We start from the raw sequence: 19,837 nt of genomic DNA, 5'->3' as shown, positions 1-19,837 counted from the left end.
TTGATTCCTGGCCAATGCACCTCAAGCACAGCCATCACCTATCGGTGGGGGTTGCATATTACCACAATGCTGAAGAGATTTCTGTGGATCGTCTAGACTAAGACAGGCTAGAAAGTCCACCAGCAACCTACTTCTGAAAAATCAGCCAATGAAAATCCGATGGATCACAATACTTCGATCCTCTTGTGCATGGGGTTACCATGAGTAGAGGGCTGACCTGATAGCAGATAACAACATCAACGATATAAGGGCAGCATCATGTCGCATTACATACAAGGAAATATATGGTGCTGGCTTTTGAGGAATTTACAATCTAACTGGTGAGACATACACATCCACGTTAAGTGACAACACAAGGTTGAAAAGATTAAGTACCAGTAAGATTTATACAAGTACAGAGATGAAAAAGATCACAGTACACTGGAATGGGGTGAAACTTTATATTATTCTTTCCCAGTATCCAGTCCTCTTCCTAGGGCAGGAGTATATTTCCCCACCCCTTGAAGTCAGGCTTGGTCATGTAACTTGCTTTGGTCTATGAGATATGAACACAATGGTAAATGTCATTTCCAAGCAGAAGTTTTAAGAGTGGGTGCATCCTTCACCATATACCCTTTTCCCACTGTCATCATGGCCAGTAGTGCTCTAGTTTAGATGGTGGCTCTGTCATCAGTCTTGGATACAGATGAGGACAACGACCACAAGGAGCCACGCTCCCAGCCAACCTGAATTGGACATTTGGTAGTAGCTTTAAGCCACTGAGATTGTTGAGTTGTTACTGCAGCATAACCTTGCCTGTGCTGACTGATACAAATAGTAGTAAAAAGAGCTAACAGAAGAGACAGGACCTGAGCCATAAAGATAGCAATGTCATCTAATGCTTGCACAGGGCTTGACTGTTACATTACAAAGTGCTTCATGGGACTCAATGGCGCATGTAAATTACTTGCCTATTCCACTTAGAGAGTATGTTCAACAAGCACAGGGTTCCTGAAGTCCTTATTCATGGCTGCATCCTTGGTGCTCAGCACAGTGGCTGACACGTTGTTATTAGTTGCTGTTTATTTGGACTCATGGCGACCCTATGTGTACAGAGTAGAACTGTGTTGCATAGGGTTTTCAAGACTGTGACCTTTCAGGAGCAGAATGCCAGTCCTATTTTTCGAGGTGCCTCTGAGTGGGTTCAAACAGTCAGCCTTTTTGGGTAGTAGTCAAGTGCTCAACCATTTGTGCCACCCAGGGACCTCTGGCTAACACATAGTGGGAATTTAATAAACGGGCATCTAGTAAACCCCCCAGAGGGGTAGGCAGAGCCAGGCTGACAGATAATAGAGGAAAAGAAGGAGGGAGAAAAGAAATTCCAGGTAGAGGACACAGCTTGAGGCATCAAATTAGCAATGAGAAAGATGTGGCCTTGGGCACTGCCTTAGTTACCTAGTGCTTCTGTAACAAAAATACCAGAATTGGGTGGTTTAAAGAACAGGAATTTACTGTCTCAAAATTTTGGAGGCTAGGAATCTGAACTCAGCGTGCTTGCACGGCTAAGCTCTACCTGCTCTTGAAGATCGTTCCTTGTCTCTTTCAGCCTCTGGCAGCCCCAGGCGTTTCTTGGCCGGCCTTCGCTGTAGATGGTCCTCACATGGCATCTTCCCCTTGGGTGTGTGTGACTCTGTGTCTGTTTTCCCTTTTTATAAGATACCACTCAGAAGGGATGGGGTTTAGGACCCACCCCACTCTAATCTGACTTCTTAACATAATAGCAACAATTAAAAAAAAAAAATCCTATTTCCAATCAGGGTCACATTCACAGGTATAGGGCTTAGGGCTTCATAAAATTCGGGGGGACACACAATTCAATCCATAGTAGGCATGGAAAAAGCAATTATGGATCACTTAGAAATACATAGGTATAATTATAGTTACATTATAGTTATCAAGCTTAAAAAAAAAAAGTGTCCCTTCTAGACAATGACAGCCATTTCTCTTCTCCTCTTTCCCTGATTAATTTTTTTGACATAATCTGCTCTGACAGCATGGTTCCAAGACATAAGAGAATAATTAACAATGTTATGATTAAAAGTGACCCAAGATTTGAAGACTTAAGCTATATTCCATCTTCTTTTCCTTTTTCTTTTTTTGAGAAGCACTTCAATTTATTTGTACAGTGCAGACGTATTTAAAACTTCCCTTTCATTCTCAACCCCTGACTTAGTGAGTTTTAACGAACAGTATTAGGTTTTATCTTTCTTAATAAATATCTTCTATAGCTACTCTTATGTCAATAAAAAAGGCAAAGCAACTCTTAAGCTACAGGCTATATAGACATAAATCAGAACATTTCTTTTACGCAAGGAAGGGGCAGACAATTATTCTAGGCCACCATATTTGTGGAGAAAATATGTTAAGAAATTCCACAGTATCCATTAGATATAATCGCTGCGTATCTCTATACTGGAATTCCTGGTGGTGGAGAAAACCAGTTTGGCAAGCAAATACCTTCAAGGCAGAGGTGGTTTCTGTGACACTATTATTCTCCAACTCATGTAGAAAGCCACAGTTGTTATTTGAATTGGTCAACAAATATTGACTGTAAAGACGTATTTTTAACTTGGCTGTTTTTAGCTGCTTCGGGATTTTATATACAGAAAACCCAAACACACAATAATCCTGTACAGTATCTCTCAATTACTGAATAATTAATTGGTTAATGGGACATTATAATTGCACGGTTTTAATTAATTAATACATATTTATTTATTTAAATGTATATCTAAATTGCTTCCAAAAAGAATTACAGTGGTTTACGATAAAAGGCACACATTCTGTCACACTCTTAAATTAGAAAAGTAAAATTTAAAATAAAATAGGGGAGAGAGAATTCTGTAAGTCAATTAATTAGCCTAAATATTCATTTCGACCACATTTCTGATCTACAGAGGTTTCACATTATGGCAGCTGAGCATTTAACTTTAAACTTCCTGGCAAAAAGGGAACGATAACAAAGTAATTTCCACTGTTAACCAAAAAGATAACATTCCAATTCTCTAACAGAGGCGGCATTTTCTAGATGCTAAAGTCTAAAAGATATTTGCGTATCTGTTTTTTACAACCTAACAATATAAAGGACAATGTCCTCAAGGATTAAAAACAAACAAGGATAGCATCACCAAAAAAGTAGAAATTTTGTTCATGTGTTCATCACTTATAACTGAGGCGACTGCAATGAAAACTAAGTTCATAAGAACACAGCACTTTTCAGAGAAAGCATGGCGGGGGAGGAGTGTTTTGTAATTCCAAGTCTAAAAATACAGCTTTGTTAGAATACAGTAAAACCTGCAAAAACGAGAACCTCTGTAAGGTGGAAATCTGTCAGAGAAGGAAAACTCAAATATTTTTCATTAACAGAGAGCAACAGAAAAGCGGTAAGACTGCACCCTGTCAAAGGTGCAAAACTTGCCAGACCTAGAAAAACAAGGCAGTCCTGTTGACTTCTGGTTCTCACAGGTTTCACTGTCTTCTTGTCTAATGAGAGAGGCTGGTACGGGAGGAGCACAGAAATGTGGGCTCCTGTGGGAAGCTGCCCAGCCCCCCGCTGACTCTCTGGCCCTAAGAGCTTGCATTTGTCTCATACATGACAGCAGCAGCAAGTCAGGGAACCTAAGTGACTAGATGAAAAACTCACTACTGGATAATTTCCATAAATTCTCACTTTAGCCAATTAAAAAATAATTCCTCAAAATACAATTCATTCCAAAGCTTTAAGTCACAGCTTGGACACTTAAACACTAAGTCTGGCTTAATAAGAGGGTCACAAAAATACAAAGCCACTTTGGGGGGCTCTAAATACCAACTTTAGCCTTTGAAGGGGTAGCCACAGATGAGCTCTGGGGAGCTCTATGAAGAGTTGTCAACACATCTGTCAAGACTCACAGTGAACCAATAATAATGGATAATGAAAAAGGAAGACTAAAGAGCTGATGCACCTGAACTGTGGTGCTGGCGAAGAACACTGAATATATGGCGTACTGCCAAAAGAACAAACAAATCAGTATTAGAAGAAATACAACCTAAGTGCTCCTTAGAAGCAAGGATGGTGAGACTTTGATTCATTTACTTTGGACATGCTATCAGAAAAAACCAATTACTAGAAGAGGACAGCATGTCTGGTAAGGTAGAAGGCCAGTGAAATCAAGGGAAACCCTCAATGAGATGGAATGATGCAATAGTCAAAATGATGGACTCAAGCTTACCAGTGATTATAAAGGGTCACAGTACCTGGCAATGTTTCATTCTGTTATACTTAAGGTTGCGATGAGTGAGAGCTGACTTGATGGCAACTAACAACAATTTCAGGTAATTAAAGTCAAAGAATAATGCCAACTCCAGTATTTTTAAATTTCTCGCAATTTTTTATAATAGGTATGGCTGATCCAGGTCAATGTTCCAAGGAAAATTTACTATGTTAATAAAAATAGTACACCAGGTCCAATACACGAAACTTCCACCAAAGTACTTCCACGTCTTTGCCATCGCAGAGATGATCCCCACTGCAGATAGAAAGACTGGGATACTAAGTCATGTGCTTAACTTCAGTATAAGGGAAGAATGGCGATTATATTGCTAATGTTGGGATTCCTTCTCCAGTATTCCTTCTCTTGACCTACTCTAGTTCTCAAAAGTTTGAAATAATTGTACATGGCGAGACTCTTTGAGTTCACCCTAGTGTTCTCAAATCCCTTTTCCCTGGTGATCAATTGTGCCACATTATGCTTTCAGTCATTGGACCACCATGAAGCCAAAAATCCCAGGACGATTACATTTGAGTAAAAAGGCTCAAGGTGACAACTTGTGTATGAAAAGCAGTGACTGCACGTTCACCTGCAATAACATGAGGCTTTTAGCAATTCATCAAACACCTAATCATTTATGGGGCTTCTGCAACACACCAGTAACCCAGCGAGGTTCGGGGTTACAAGAGTTACACAACTTTCTCTCCTCTCAAAGACAATAATCCACATTTACATGGGTTATTAGGCTACTTCTCCGCTAAAACTATTCTTCCTTCTTTTCTTGGGATGTTCTAAGTATTCCAAGAACACTATGGTACTTTGAGGACTGACACGGAAAATCACGGCAGCTAAGCATGATAGGTCACCCCCAGACTACATTCAGAAGGGCCCATTCCTCATCTGGCTTGGGACTCAGGGGAAGTGCAAGATGAAAGTTGTTCAGGGATCATCACCGGCATTTTCTGCCCCTCTTAACATGGCAGCCTCAAGCCTCTACACTTCAATGGTTGGTGCGGAAACATGCTTATGAGAAATGTGGGATTAAGTACTAGAACCGGTGTCACCAAAATGGATGATGCATTCCTCTGACGAAATTGCCGCCTTCCTATGTTCATCAACAGGGACAACGCCACCGTGACTGATAGGTTTGAAAATGCCCTCACACATGCTTCTGAGGGAGGCTTTTCTTGGACGATCACTCACACAATGTCTTTCCTTAAAGGTTATTCTAAGCTGAGGGTATCACCAAGCATTCCAGTGTGATTAATAGGAAGAAGGAAGTCACCTTTAAAGACATAAAATATAACCACAGTGTAAGTCAGCAAAATGGTCAAGTAAATCCTGATGCCTCTGCTTGTCGTGGTACTGTATTAAAAAGAAATTAACTCTAGAGGTCAAGATAATACTGTAGCATTGGGAGAGAATTATTGCTTTCTCCCTGTAGGCTCTTCTCCCTGAGGCAAGACAGCACATACTCTAGATCAAACTTTCATCAGCAGATCTCGGGAGTCCATCAATCTTTCATTACTGTCTGGCTTAAAGAATCCTGACCAGATGCCAGTGAGAAGTGCTCCTCCTCCAGGCTGAGACCCCACCAAGTTACTCATGGGAAAAGAACAATGGTGGGGCAAAAACAGAGAAAACTTTCAGGTTAGCTCAAAACCCAAGAGGCACCCTATTTCTAAATTGCTATCCTCTCACACAGAAATGCTCTTCATCACTACAACTGCTACCAATTTAGAAAAGAAATCTTCTCAGCACAAGCACTGCTGTGTGCCTGCAATGTGGGGTAGCTAAGCAGAAAGAACAGCCTAACTCATGCGTTCAAAAAATAAGCTCTCGTGAACGCCCTCCGTATAGAAGACACACATTCTCAACACTGTGTAAGTGGCCACCTCCTTTATTCAGTGCTAATTCAATCTTGGTGGTTGATGTTAGCATTGCTGAGTCGGCCTCAACTTATGGCGAGACCCCACGTACAACGGCATGAAACACTGCCTGGTCCTGCGCCATCCCCACGATTAGTTGTGGATCAGACCATTTTGATCCATACAGTTTCAGTGGCTGATTTTTGGAAGTAGTTTGCTAGGTCTTTCTTCCTAGTCCGTTTTAGCATGGAAGCTCTGCTGAAACCTGTTTGTGTCATTAGCAACACACATGCCTCCACTGACAGATGGGTGGTGGCTGTGCATGAGGTGCACTGGCAAGGAAAGGAACACGGTCTCCCACAGGGAAAGCGTGAATTCTACCACTGAACCACCAAGGCTCCTCTGAGTCAATCGTAGGGGCAGATAAAGGAGTGTACAAGACAGGGTCAGCCAGGAGACAGACAGGCAAGAAACAGAAACCACACCAGTTATTTCAACAGAGAGAATATAAAAAACTGTAACTAAAAAAAAAAAAAAAAGAGAGAGAATATGAAGTTATTATTATGGAGAAAACAATTGCAAGAGGCAGCTGTGACCTGCAGGGTTGAGGGAACAAAGGAAAGAGGTTGGAATTATTAAAACTTAGAAGCTTGGAGGAAGCGACACACAGACAACACCTCTGGCCACTGAGGAGGCAGGACCCAGTTGGCTGGTGCCTCTGGGCTTGAAGGATGTACCCCAGACCTTTAACGAGCTCACGGCAGCTGGTTGTGCTGGTGTCTCTGAACCAGGGACTTCATAAAGCTGGTTCTACCTTTCTTCAAACTGCAAACTGGATTCAGCTGCTGCTATGAGAAACTGGGATGAAGACATGCTTCTAGAATGACGCTCAGAGAAACAGGAAGGAACAAGCCTCACAGGCTCCTTCTAGTGCTCCACATTCGCCAGAGTCTAACAGGCAGCAAACTAGAGAGGCAGAAGGGTGTTGTGCAGAGTCCCAGTCCCAACATCACAGAGCACGGGAAGCAATAAGGCATGGATTAGGAAGTCAGGTTAGTTTTTAGACTGCTAGTTGTTTCGCTTCCTCTTCTTGGTTTGTTTTTGTTGTTGTTAGTTGTTGTCGAGTCAATTTCAACTCATGGCAACCCCATGGGTTGCAGAGTAGATGTAGTTCCACAGGGTTTTCTTAGTTGTAATCTTAACAAAAGCAGATCACCAGATCTTTTCTTCTGTTGTACCTCTGGGTGGGTTCAAACCACCAGCCCTTAGGTTAGCAGTCGAGTACAAACCATTAGTGCCACCTAAGGACCTTCTTTCTTGGTAACAGAATTTTAACTTGGCAATTGTTCGCCAGGCTAGAGACTCCATTTCCCATAGCTCCTTGCAGCTGAGTACGGCCAAAGGGATGTGAATAGAATGTGAGCATAAGTACGGTGTATAAGTTCTAGGTCATTTTCAATGTAAAGACAAGTCACTTGCCCTCGTTAGAGCAAGGTAACATTCGAGGGATGGCAGAAGTGACAGCCTAGGAGCGTTGTCTCTGAGTGGTTGTGGCTGAGAGCTGCCCTTCCAGATGGTACTGCTCGCTGCAGACTGCCACATGAGAACTAACCTCTATTATTTAAGGCAGTGGACTTCAGGGTACTTGTTGTAGCAACCTGGTCGGTACCTTATTTAATACACAAAGGTTTAGCTTTGAGGAACAGTAACAGGGCTGAGCAATGCTTTCAGGCACCTCGAGTGCTGCTGGAAGAACTAAGACACAGGTAGGAAAGGAAAGAACAACAGTCCAAAAGAACCCCATCCCTTCCATAACATCTTCCTACAATAGCCAGAAAGACCTGACTCTATTCTGAAAATATTGTTATTCTAATGCTTATTTTATAAAGAGTCTGGTCCATGCCTTTTGGGTCTTTTCCTTCTTCTTTTTTTAAAACCAATACCAATCACCATCAAACTGGTTCCACCTAATGGCAACTCCACATGTGTCAGCATAGAACTATGTTCCACAGGGTTTTCAGTGACTGATTTTTTGGAAGTAGATTGCCAGGACTTTTTTCCAGGCCCCTCTGGGTGGATTTGAACCTCCAACCTTTTGGTTAAGCAGCTGAGCAACATTAACCATTTTCCCCACCCAGGGACTCCTTGTTTAAAAAATCCTTTAAAAATGTACAAACCATTCTTAACTCATGGGCCATAAAAAACAGGCCTTGGGGCTGTAATTTGCTCTCATTTCACGTGTGTGTCCCATTGGCTCAATAAGAAGGTCAGATCCTTAAAGGCAGGGGCCATGACACAGACTTCTGTCTCCCTGCCTAGCAGGGTATTTAAGGTACATAAAATCTACTCCCCCTACCACTGCTGGTCCTCGTGTCTCTCTCACCACCCATTATCTCTTGTTGGGATTAACAGAGTAGCTTTCTAACCAGAAGCAGCCCTGGTGGCACACAGGTTAAGCGCTTGGCTATTAACCAAAAGGTCAGTGGGTTGAACCCACAGCTGCTCCATGGGAGAAAGATGTGGCACTCTGCTTCTGTAAAGATTACAACCTTTGAAACCCTATGGAGCAGTTCTACTCTGCCTATTGAGTCACTTAGAGTTGGAATTGACTCAACGGCAGTGCGTTTGTTTCTCCTATGCAGATTGGTGAAAATACCCACATTCTGTTCACTCTGCACAGACTAGTGGGGTCATCTAAGGCAAGGCGAAAGAAACTTTTGCCCTTAGTTTCCTCATCTCTTAAATAAGAGGGAAGACATTGATTACTAAAGCACATTTAAAATTTAAAAGCCTATGAGTTAAAGTTTTGCATATTCCAACTAATTAATCCCAATATTTATCAGGACAAAAAAAAAATTAAGCAGTGTTTTAAAACACAATGAAACAACACTGGTAGGAAAACAAGAGCGTGAACGATGTGTGGCAACAGCCTTTTTAAACACCAACTTAAACCTGGGTCTTGGTGCATAAAACCAGTTAGGAATATCCTAGAAGAGACTATGAAGCAAATACTCAGTACATTTGAGACTTTATTCTTTAAATAAAAGGTCAAAGTCAAAGATAAACTCTTTGGAAATTTATGAATAATCTATCATACAGTGAACTTGTATTGAAAATCATTCATAAGAAAAAGAAGAGATGTATAAAACACCTCCTAGGAAGTCCTTTTCTCTATAAACTACAAGCATAAACAAAATTACAAGGTAAACAGTTTAACCTGCACATGAAAGCACTTTTTAAAAAGCACTTGAGCACAATGGCTGTTGATAGCTGCTATTAATTATGAAGGAGTTTTATCTTTATTACAGTAAGCCCAGTGGGATCGCTACTTAACATAGTTATATATTAAAATTATTTCCGTTTTGTTTAAGAAAAAAACAAAACAAAACATGCACACACAGCAATCTAGCACTGCCACTAATTTAACATAATGAGTTTTCTCATCAGAGCAGCATTTCCCAAAGTGTGTTCTGCATGACTGCAGTTCCATGAAGACAACGGTTCCAAAGTCAAGTCTGGGAACTGCTTTCCTGGATACCACAGTGCACATGAGTGTGGGCAAGTCTCTGTGAGGGTCTTGAGGAAAGTGGCCTGTTAAGCTCTGTTTAACTCATTGTTTCCCAACTGATCCCACCAGTTACTGGTTGCCGTCAAGTTGACTCCAACTCATGTCAGCGTAGAACTGTGCTCCATAAGGTTTTCAGTGGTTGATTTTTCAGAAGTAGATTGCCAGGTCTTTCTTCTGATGTGTTTCTGGGTGGACTTGAACCTCCAACCTTTTGGTTAGTCGTCGAGCACATTAACTGTTTGGCTCCAACTGATCCTAGAACCCCCCCCCCCCCACCCAAGGAAAGCCAATGAAAATCTCACCTGATTAGTGTTCCATAGCACACCTACCTCTAAGCCTCTTGGAAAAATACCATTGCCTAGCAATTGACAAGGTAACTGACAACAAGCACGTGAGCTAGCTTATGTAAAGGGCCAAAAAGCAGAGATTTTTTGGCTGAGAGGGATGGTGTGTCCATTAGGATACAGAAACCCCACACCAGAAACCCTCCCAGACCCAGGTTAAAGAACTATAAACATGCTAAGAGCTGTTGTGATGCCAGCCTAGAGCTGGGGTTGGCCAGTAGCTATCCTGGAGTCTTTATTGGCTGAAGAATTTCCTAGCGGATGAAGGGAACGATGTGCTCTCTGCTTTGGGGACCTATCCAGACCTTGCCCATGTACCTTTTTCATGAATTGTATCCTTATGATCCTGACACTGATCCTGAGTTGCATCCCAAACTGTATCCTATTACTGCTGTGTTGTTACCCTAGGAAAGCACGAACCGTGTGTATAGTCTATGAGTTGTGTGTGACCATTTCAGTAAATTATCAAACCCAGCGGAGAAACTGAGGGTACCATGGAGAGAGCAGCTGGTACCAGGAATAATGGGGAAGTGGGAAAGTGGAGATATACTTGACCTCAGCCTCTGAGAAACCAGCTTTATGCTGATTCTTATCAGCAAAGTAATGAGACAGACAGTAGTAGTTATCCTCGGATTATGATTATAGTCGTTATCCTTCACTGCTCCAGTCACTGAGGACAAAATTTCGGATCTAAGGCCCAAAACCATTTGCACCCGTAAAGAGGCCCTCCTTTACACAGAGGACGGAAAAAGTGCAGGTCAAGTCCAGGTGGTATTCCTGGTGCTGTATTTGATTGGAAATACAAGGCTTATGAAACCTCTTTCACCAATCTTTGTCTCTTGGAGCCTTGAGATTTGTCTGTGATCAAAGGAACCAAAGAACAGGATGGCTAAAAGAGAGGAGGCAGCTCTTACTTTGGCAGGCAGTACAGAACTGTGCTCTGAGCAATGCCATAATACTTCTGCTTTACCTTTTATTTGGAGATTTTAGTCCATTTATGTTTAATGTAATTACTTTACATTTGGGTTTCAATATTCTTGTTGTTGTTAGGTGCCATTAAGTTGATTTCAACTCATAGTGACTGCATGTGACAGAGTAGAACTGCTCCACTGAGTTTTTTAGGCTGTAATCTTTCTGGGAGCAGATCACCAGGTCTTTCTCCTACGGAGCTGCTGGATGGGTTTGAACCTAAGTGCCATTAGAATGATAGGCATGACTGTCAACAAAAAGACAAAAACTCCAGCCCAGTCATGCAACAACCAAAACTCCACAGAGAACCTATATTTGATCCAACAGTAACTCCTCACACTGTTCTTGGTAAGGGGTTTCTCCAATCAACCTTGAGGATGGGAGCTGGAGGTAGAAACAAACAGATTACTTCCTCACCCAAGGTAAACATACTCCATAAGAAATTTCTTCGAATCAAATCACGACCACTTGAAAGCCTTAAGAAAACGTTAAACCCAAAATACCTTAATAAATTCTGAAATTACATGGCTCAGCGAAGCACTCTGGATTTCAAGAAAGATTCTGTGCCCTTCAAGCCTCTGATACACATACTTACTCATTATAACCACATCAAGAAATCCCTAAGGGATTCCATTTTCTTAGCAAGGAAAGTTACAAATGAGAATGTGAAATGGGCCCATTTTCACAGGCAAAATGAAACACGTTTATGTTTTATTCATGCAAAGTTAAAACCCTTTTCTCTTCTAGCCTTAAAATTGAATTTGCTCTTGTAAATTGCTGTTAAAAAAAAAAAAAAAAGAATCAAGAGCAAAGGAAAGTAAAAAAGCAGGAATACAAAGGCTCTTTCTTCTAGGGAATGAAAACTTGGGGGACCAATGGGAAGAAATACAACCTTTCACTGACAAACATACTTTTTATTTACTGCTTCCAAAGGCAATCCAGCTCAAGGGTTCCCAACAACCACAGGAGCTTGCTGAGATCCTTATGGCTTAGGAGGAAACCCGAGTGTATTTCTAAATCACACTTAGATGCTGATATTGAGCAAGATGTGGTTTAAAAAATACAAGTAACCTGGCCTATGTTTCAAAAACATAACCAAAGCAATGTAGCCTAATTTACACTGCTATCATGGCGGGAGGGGCTCTTTCTACTTTTTAAGAGGTTCCTTCTACCAAACTCAATGTCTGGAACAGCCTCTCATCCTCTGAATAAAATGATAATGTGTTCTTGAAGCCTTTCTGAGGTCTCCTTCTTTTGCTTTCAACTATCTTCGAAAGGAAGGAAGCCACATAATTAGCTGCATCTGTTAGTGTACGTTGCTTTAAAAGATCAAGAGCTAACATTTATTAAGCATTTGCTATGCCTGCATTATTGTGCAAATTACTACATTTTGTGTGTGTGTGCGTGTGTGTGTGTGTGTGTGTGTATGTTTTGTGGTCCTTACTACTGCGCCCATTTCACAGATGGGAATAACTGAGGCTTAGAGACCTTGAGTAATTCTGTCAACCGGGTGTTTGAATTACATAGCATTTGGCTTCACTTTAGAGGTTTGGAGTAGGATGACAACCTGATGGAATCAAATATACTTACAACTTATCTAAAGAAAACACAACCCTATCTAGGTGCACGTGTATGTAATAATCTCCATCTTGGCTCCTGTTTAAAAACAAGCTTGGAGGACAGGAACCAGGAAAGGATCAAGAACATTATACCCAGGGCTTCCCACCAATGCTAAAGGTCTTTAATGACAACAAACATTACCAGATATCTTCCTTGTAAAATTAATCAGGTCATGCCAATGCATCAACTCCAGGGTTATAGCTCTGCCAAGCAAGAAAATGACAAGTGTGTACACATAATCTACCCACTAATATCCCCAGAGCACCTGGCCCGGCTGTCGCCCCTCTATACTCTGTTATGAAAACCTCAAAGACACACTGTACTCCCAGCAAATTTATCCAATCAGCAGTTAGAAGACACATTACCTCCCTCTTTTGCAGATGATTTCTCATGTCTGGTTCCAGCATAAATTCATGCTCTCCAGCTGATAAATACTTAACCTGATCCTTCCTTTCTGGCTTAGGACTTGGAACCAAATCAAAGGGCAATCCAATCCACTAATGTCCAGTCTTGGTAGACAAAGGCTGTGATAAGCCCATGTAAACGCCCCAGAAGAGCACGAAAAGACCCAATCAACCAGAATGCCCGGGAATGGAACCACAGCCCAGGAAAGCCATCTCTCTATTGTTCGGGATTTTTTCCCATTTCTTCAATGCTTTTGTCCATTTTCAGCAAAGTGAAAACTAATCATCCTGCAGATTATCCCTAAATGCCAGAAGATCCTCGGTACCTTGAGAATGGCCAAAGGTTGACTCTAACTTAAGGGTAAAATGTATTTCATGTAGCCCAGTCACTTAACAATGGTATCCAAGTATGAGGTCTCTGACTTCATTTGCTAGTAAAACTGGAATACACGTTAAAAACCAGAGCTTGTTTGTTTCCTGTCATCCCGAAGAACAGAAAATTCACAACACCTCTAAGCAAGTAGCACTTCCTATCAATGCCAAATTTTTGGTAGGATTTTAGAAAAATACACATTGAGTGGAACTGTGGCATGACTGATGTTTTGTGTGTTAAAAATATTAATAAACCGTAAACAAATTTCATCTATTGCAAATCCCAAGCCCCCAAAGTTCCCAATAGTCATGATTTAATGATCTAAGGCTTGTCGCTAAAGACTGTACAACTTTTTCCCTTCTAGCAAGCCCTCTGTAATTGAAAACACCAATGGGGTGGGAGGGGGGAACCTGAACCTGAAATGGCTGAAACTCAATGGAATGCACGGAGGATTAAAACAAACTACAGAAAAGAAAGGAAAAAAAAACCCAGGGCTCGGAGAGTCTGGATGAGTTGGGAACTTGGATGATGAGGGTGGTCAGGAAGGGAAATATGCAGAAATTGAAGGCAGGATCCAGAGTTGCCAAAAGGTCTGAGGTACAGAAGCCAGGAAGGGAAGCAGCTTGGAGGGTATATGAACTGGGAAATAAAGATGTGCTTTAATTTTTTATATTTCTAAGCAGCATCTACTGTCAAGTTCCACATTCGGTGAAGCATAATAATGGTTAGAAACCGTAATCTGTGTTAAGATAAAACTGGGGCACTTGGTAAGTGGCACAAAGCCACAGCACGCAGTGGACTCACCGGCCATTGTCGCGGCCCACACCCCACACGCGGATGCTCACGATGGGCTGCGAGTGGAGCACCGTACGGTCCATGGGGTCCACCAGGCTGAGCATGTCATTCTCCAGGATCAGGTACATGTCCTTCCCCTGGGATTCAATGAGAAAACATGCTGTCTTCCTCATGCAGTCTACAAAGCCTTACGATGTTTGCGGGTATCTAGGGGTGTCATTTCAACGATCAAAAGAAGCCACCTTTGGGTCTATACTTTGTTTTCCTAGGAGAGAAACATTCTCTCCTGACTAAAATATTCATAAATCTGTCATATTCCCTACACATACCAATTTCCTTCTCCCTCTCCAGGTTCTCTGAAATGTGTCCCTTGCCAGCTTTCTAGTCGGCTCTTATTTTTAATTATTTACATTTCTGAATTTTTATTCTAAGATAAAAAGCTAATGACAGGTTCCCTGGTGACATCTGGTATTTTACTAACCCCATGCACAGTGTACCCCTCAGTAACCCCTCTCTCCCCATGCCTCCCTCTCTGGCCAGACCCACACCTATGTCTGTGTCATCTCAACTTTTGCAGCACTTCATATTTGTGTGACTTGCCTGGCAAACAGCAGGCAAAGCTTCATGATGTTCCTTAGTACTGTCGACAGCTAACATTTATGTGACCATTTATTATATACTAGATATTATGCTACCTGCTTAAGGTGTCCATAAAATCGCTCAACATGAGAGCTCAGTTTGTTATTATCTCCATTTTACAGATGGGGAAACTGAGGCTCAAAGGTTAAATAATTTGATCCAGGCCTGTGATACCTTTAGCTACACACGTGCTCTAGTAATACCAATAAAAGGGAGCACCCAGGTCTTTCATTTCTTGCATCGCTATTCAGGTTTTCATGCTGTGGTGTCCTGTCTCCCTACATAAGCTGGCTCCTGAAGGCAAGGACATTATTCAACTTTATCCCCCAACCACAACTGCACAGGCATAATATTAAGAAACCATTCAACATGTGCTGTATGACTGAAGGGCTGTCTCTCATGAAGGTGACTGGTAGTCCAGAAGCTGTGGAATTGAAGCTGGGAGGTCTAGCTGGGCAGGAACAGGAAGGCTTTTTGGTGGGTCTTCAAATCCCAGGGTGGGGCAGATAACTGCTCTTTGGCAGAGTCTTTGAGAAGGATGTTTTAGGTTCCCTTCAAAGGTTCTCAGGAGCCCTGGTGGTATAATGGTTAAGTGCTCAGCTGCTAACCCAAGGGTCAGTGGTTCAAACCTATCAGCCACTCTGTGGGAGAAAGATGTGGCAGTCTGCTTCCCTGAAGATTTACAGCTTTGGAAACCCTATAGGGTAGTTCTACTCTGTCCTCTGTGGTCGCTATGAGTCGGAACCTACTTGATGGCAATGGGTTTTCAAAGGCTCTAGGAGTGAATGCAGCCCTGATGTTTATGGGTGGTAGAGATAGGTATGTCAGAGTCTCTGTGGTGAACAGTTAAGCTGTGGCTTAAACCTAGCCTTCAGCTGAAATCCAGGATGGTCTAAAATCTTCCCAAAGGGCAGGAGAGCCACTTACCGATTAAAAGCACTGGTAGAAAATACTTATTCAGAGTGTTGTAGCTGAACAGACTGCACAGGGCCTGGAGCAAGAGGTTGCACAGAGCTTCAGACCTATGGTGCCTCCAAATGGCTTTGTGGAGGAAGTGCAGCTCACTCCACTTGCTTCAGGCAGGCCCTGTGTCTGTGGACACCCTGGGCAAAGTCAACTCTCAGTTAGCCCACCTACAGATTAATCATGATTGAGGTGCAGGTTTTGGGAAGGACTCAGGTTCCCAGCACCTCACAGAGGCTGGGGAACTGGTCAGTAGCTAAGCAATGGTTAGCAAAGCCAAGGACAGAAGCAAAACTACAGTGGTGGGCTGCAGCCCTCCACTCCATACTTCAGTGAAAGGCTGGGCTCCTTGATCTTTAGTTGAGGCTGCCACATCAGCAGGACAATCACTGAGCCCTGGAGAGCTAGGGCACCTGACAGCTGTGCAGGACCCAGGTCAGCTGCGACAACTGAGATCTCCTGGAGATTTTCGGTGCCTCTTCTTCTCCTCACTCTTTGCCCCTTCCCACCATTGACTGTAGCCTAAAAGAGATCTTCAGGCAGACCCATAGTGAGCAGCCCCCAGTACAGCTCCTGACTCCATTCCGTGTGGCTGTTTTCTGTGGCAAACACCTTGCAGGTACTAACAAACTCTGAAAGGCTTCATTTTGGCTGCTGCCATCGTCTAATATGCTAAATGTGCTTTGCAGGATGTGGCTCACAGTGAGGTTAAGTTCTACCCTCCCTGAGCTGGTAACGCATCTCTTTTGGGCTGATACAGCTTAGAAAACACAGCTGGTCCTTCTGAAGGTGACAGAGGCCATCTTTGCTGCCTAACTCTACTGATAATGTCTGCATTATTGAAGGGAGCCAGCGAAAACGTGTAGCTTGTAATTTAACACAAGAACGGCTGGCTGAGTGAGAAGTTTCCCTGAATGGGGACAAATTATGGCTTCTGCCAAGTTGGTTTAGCAAGCTCACGTCTTCCCATGTGACCCTTTCAATTTCTTCATCCACACACAGCAGCTCTAGGTTGAACATCCCAAAGCCTTGCTAATTGGTTTCCTTACCCAAACAGCTAATGCTTATGCAGAAGTCAACTATAGCCGAGACACTCAGCTGAAAGTCATGACTTCATTTTCAGTCAGTCAATCAACAAACATTTAAGGAGTTGTGCTATGCATGGTGGAGCGTACCACAAAGTCACAGTTCACAAGCCTAAGCATTCTTGAGCTATGCTTTGTGTATAAGCTATGAACTAGGAACACTGCCTAGAAGAATTCTGGTTTCAGAAGTAGAGGAAACTGGTAAGAAAAACAGGAACAGCTTAGGGGGATCACTAGGAGGGAAGGCACAGCAGAGCTCCAGGCATTGCTGCCCCCTTCCTAGCTCTCTCTCCGCTGTTGGAATCCCATCAGTTAGAGATTCCTTTAGAATCTTAATGATCTCTTCTAAAAAGGCAAATAGATAGTGGTGGACATTAGTCATTCACACATCAGTAAAAATTACACCAACCTTCCTTCTAAATCCTAGTTGAGATTTGTTCCTTTGGAAGAATAGTATTTTGACTGAAGAAGAGAGAAGTGGATCATTTGGCGGGGCGGGGAGGATAAGCCTGGGTATTTGGGCAAGGGATAGAGGTACTTTCTCCTCTCTCCCCATGCATGGGATCCAAAAGTCTGGTTCACAATGTAGTTTGGCACAATTTTAATAAGGTAGACAGGCTTCCACCCTGGGAAGCCTTGGCAACCTACCTCCCATTATGACAGCGCTGCTAGGATAAAATATGAGTGGCATTTCCAAGCAACCCAACAACCCAATAAAAAAAACATTGCTTCCAATGCTCTGTTACCTGGAGATGGATGGAGTGGAGCACGTCTACGCAGCCAGCAGTATTCTGAGATGCTCCTTGGTATGCTTATATCTACAGGCCTCATCACACAGGGAAAAGCTGCTTTCCCCAGTTGATGTAATTTTCAAGTTTGGTATTGTTTACTTATTACTTCCCTTTCTGAAATTATCCCAAATAGCGTTTCAAAATGGAATTCCTCCATTGAAGAGACAGACTATGGAGGTAACAATATTGCAACCCACATATAACATGGATCTTTAGATTGTAAGTAGAGTTTTATAGAAGGATAATTTGTCAACATCTTTGTGTGCATGTGTAGGGTCACGTTTCCCTTTGAGAACATACTAGCGCCGTGAGACTTTTTCCCTGAAAACTGCATATGCACTGGCACCCCTAATGGTCATGCAAGTTTAGGGTTTTCTGGGTCCTTAAAGCCCGTCCAGGGATCCACTGGGGAATATGGAGATATAAAGTCAAGAACCTGTCATTCAGACAGGGTGCTGGTCCTTTCTGGGATCTGGTGGTGCCAACGGAAAAATCACAGGAGTGCACCATGGCTACAATCCCTGCCCTTACAGGAAAACACACCTGATAAACACCTCCAGGGCCCCACAGGGCCATGCCTCACAGAGCTGTGGGGGTTCGTGAAACACAAGGGGAAGAAAACAAAGTCTGTCATTTATTTACATGCATCACTTACCTCTCCCCAAATGCCGACTGTATCTCGGATGTCGTTTTTGCAGTAAGAAAGCTGCCTGATGCAGTTGTTGACAGCAACACTGCTTTTACCAGGGGCGAGGTCCTCCTCTGCCATCTCCACCCACCCCAGGGAGCGCACGGCAAAACACTGGAAGACAAAGTCAGAGAACTTGAATGACTTACTGGCCGCAGTTCAGTCCAGACCAACTGATACTACTAAACTCCTCAGGCCATTAGAAGGTATTCTTAATGCATCTAAAATTGCCACATAATGTTCCACCATCTGATTTAGTTAACAAATCCTCTAAGGTTGGAAAGTTGTCGTGACTATTTCTTGCTATTAAAAAAATGCAATGATGAGTATATTCTTGCCTAGCTTTTTTTTCTGTGTTCAGATTTTTTTTTCCTTAGAAAAGATTACTAGAAGTCGAATTATAGGGCTAAGAAACCTGTCTTAGTCATCTAGTGCTGCTACAACAGAAATACCACAAATGGACGGCTTTAACAAAGGGAAATTTATTTCTTCACGGTGAAGTAGGCTCAAAGTCCAAATTCAGGGCATCAGCTCCAGGGGAAGGCTTTCCTCTCTGTTGGCCTTCTCATCAGTCTTCCCCTGGACTAGGAGCTTCTCTGCACAGGGACCGCGGGACGGGCTCTGCTCCTGGCGCTGTTTTCTTGGTGGTATGAGGTCCCCTGTCTTGCTGCTCTCTTCTCTCTTTCATATCTCAAAAGACATTGCCTTAAGACACAATCCAATCTTGTAGATTGAGTCCTGCCTCACTAACACAACTGCTGCCCATCCTCCCTCATTAACATCATAGAGGCAGGACTTACAACATATAGGAAAATTACACAATAGTAGGAATCACGGCCCACCCAAACTGATACACACATTTTTGGGGGGACAAAATTCAATCCATGACACACCGAAACTAAACCCACTGCCTTCAAGTCGATTCTAACTCAGCGACCCTAGAGGACAGAGCAGAACTGCCCCATAGGGTTTCCAAGGCTGTAAATCTTTATGGAAGCAGACTGCCACATCTTTGTCCTGCAGAGCAGCTGGTGGATTCAAACTGCTGACCTTTCGGTTAGCAGCTAAGCACTTAACCACCGTGCCACCAGGGCTCCTCATAGGGCTAACGGATATAAAAATTTCTGAGCTCCTGTTACCTCTTAAAACCAAACCAAAAACAAACCCACTGCTGTTGAGTCGATTCCGACTCATAGAGACCCTATAGGACACAGTAGAACTGCCCCATAGGGTTTCCAAGGAGCAGCTGGTGGATTTGATCTGCTAACCTTTTGGTTAACAACCGAACTTTAAACCACTATGCTACCTCTTATAAGGCAGTTTTTTATAGTCAGAAATACAACCCCATGAGATTGGTTACTTGGTAAGAATGGAGGAGGGAGAAAGAATTAAATACACATTAGTTATTTGTTTCTAACAGCAATGAAGCAAAATGTATTCT

The 19,837-nt window shown here is 42.7% G+C and overlaps 1 protein-coding gene across 10 annotated transcripts in view; it reads right to left on the bottom strand.

The window, feature by feature from the left end:
* APBB2 (amyloid beta precursor protein binding family B member 2) overlaps positions 1-19,837 on the bottom strand; it is a 442,316-nt gene that overhangs the window by 62,371 nt on the left and 360,108 nt on the right. For all 10 annotated transcript variants that reach the window (XM_064285876.1, XM_064285875.1, XM_064285882.1 and 7 more), the window contains 2 exons: positions 18,364-18,510; positions 14,240-14,367 (listed from right to left, as the gene is read on the bottom strand). In XM_064285876.1, coding sequence (XP_064141946.1) covers positions 14,240-14,367; positions 18,364-18,510 — 275 coding nt within the window. The remainder of the gene's footprint in view (positions 1-14,239; positions 14,368-18,363; positions 18,511-19,837) is intronic.

This window comes from Loxodonta africana, chromosome 5, assembly GCF_030014295.1.
Source record: "Loxodonta africana isolate mLoxAfr1 chromosome 5, mLoxAfr1.hap2, whole genome shotgun sequence".
NCBI classification, from domain to species: Eukaryota; Metazoa; Chordata; class Mammalia; order Proboscidea; family Elephantidae; genus Loxodonta; species Loxodonta africana.
Note: the sequence above shows the minus strand (reverse complement) of the source record. Positions and strands in the feature narration are given on the sequence as shown.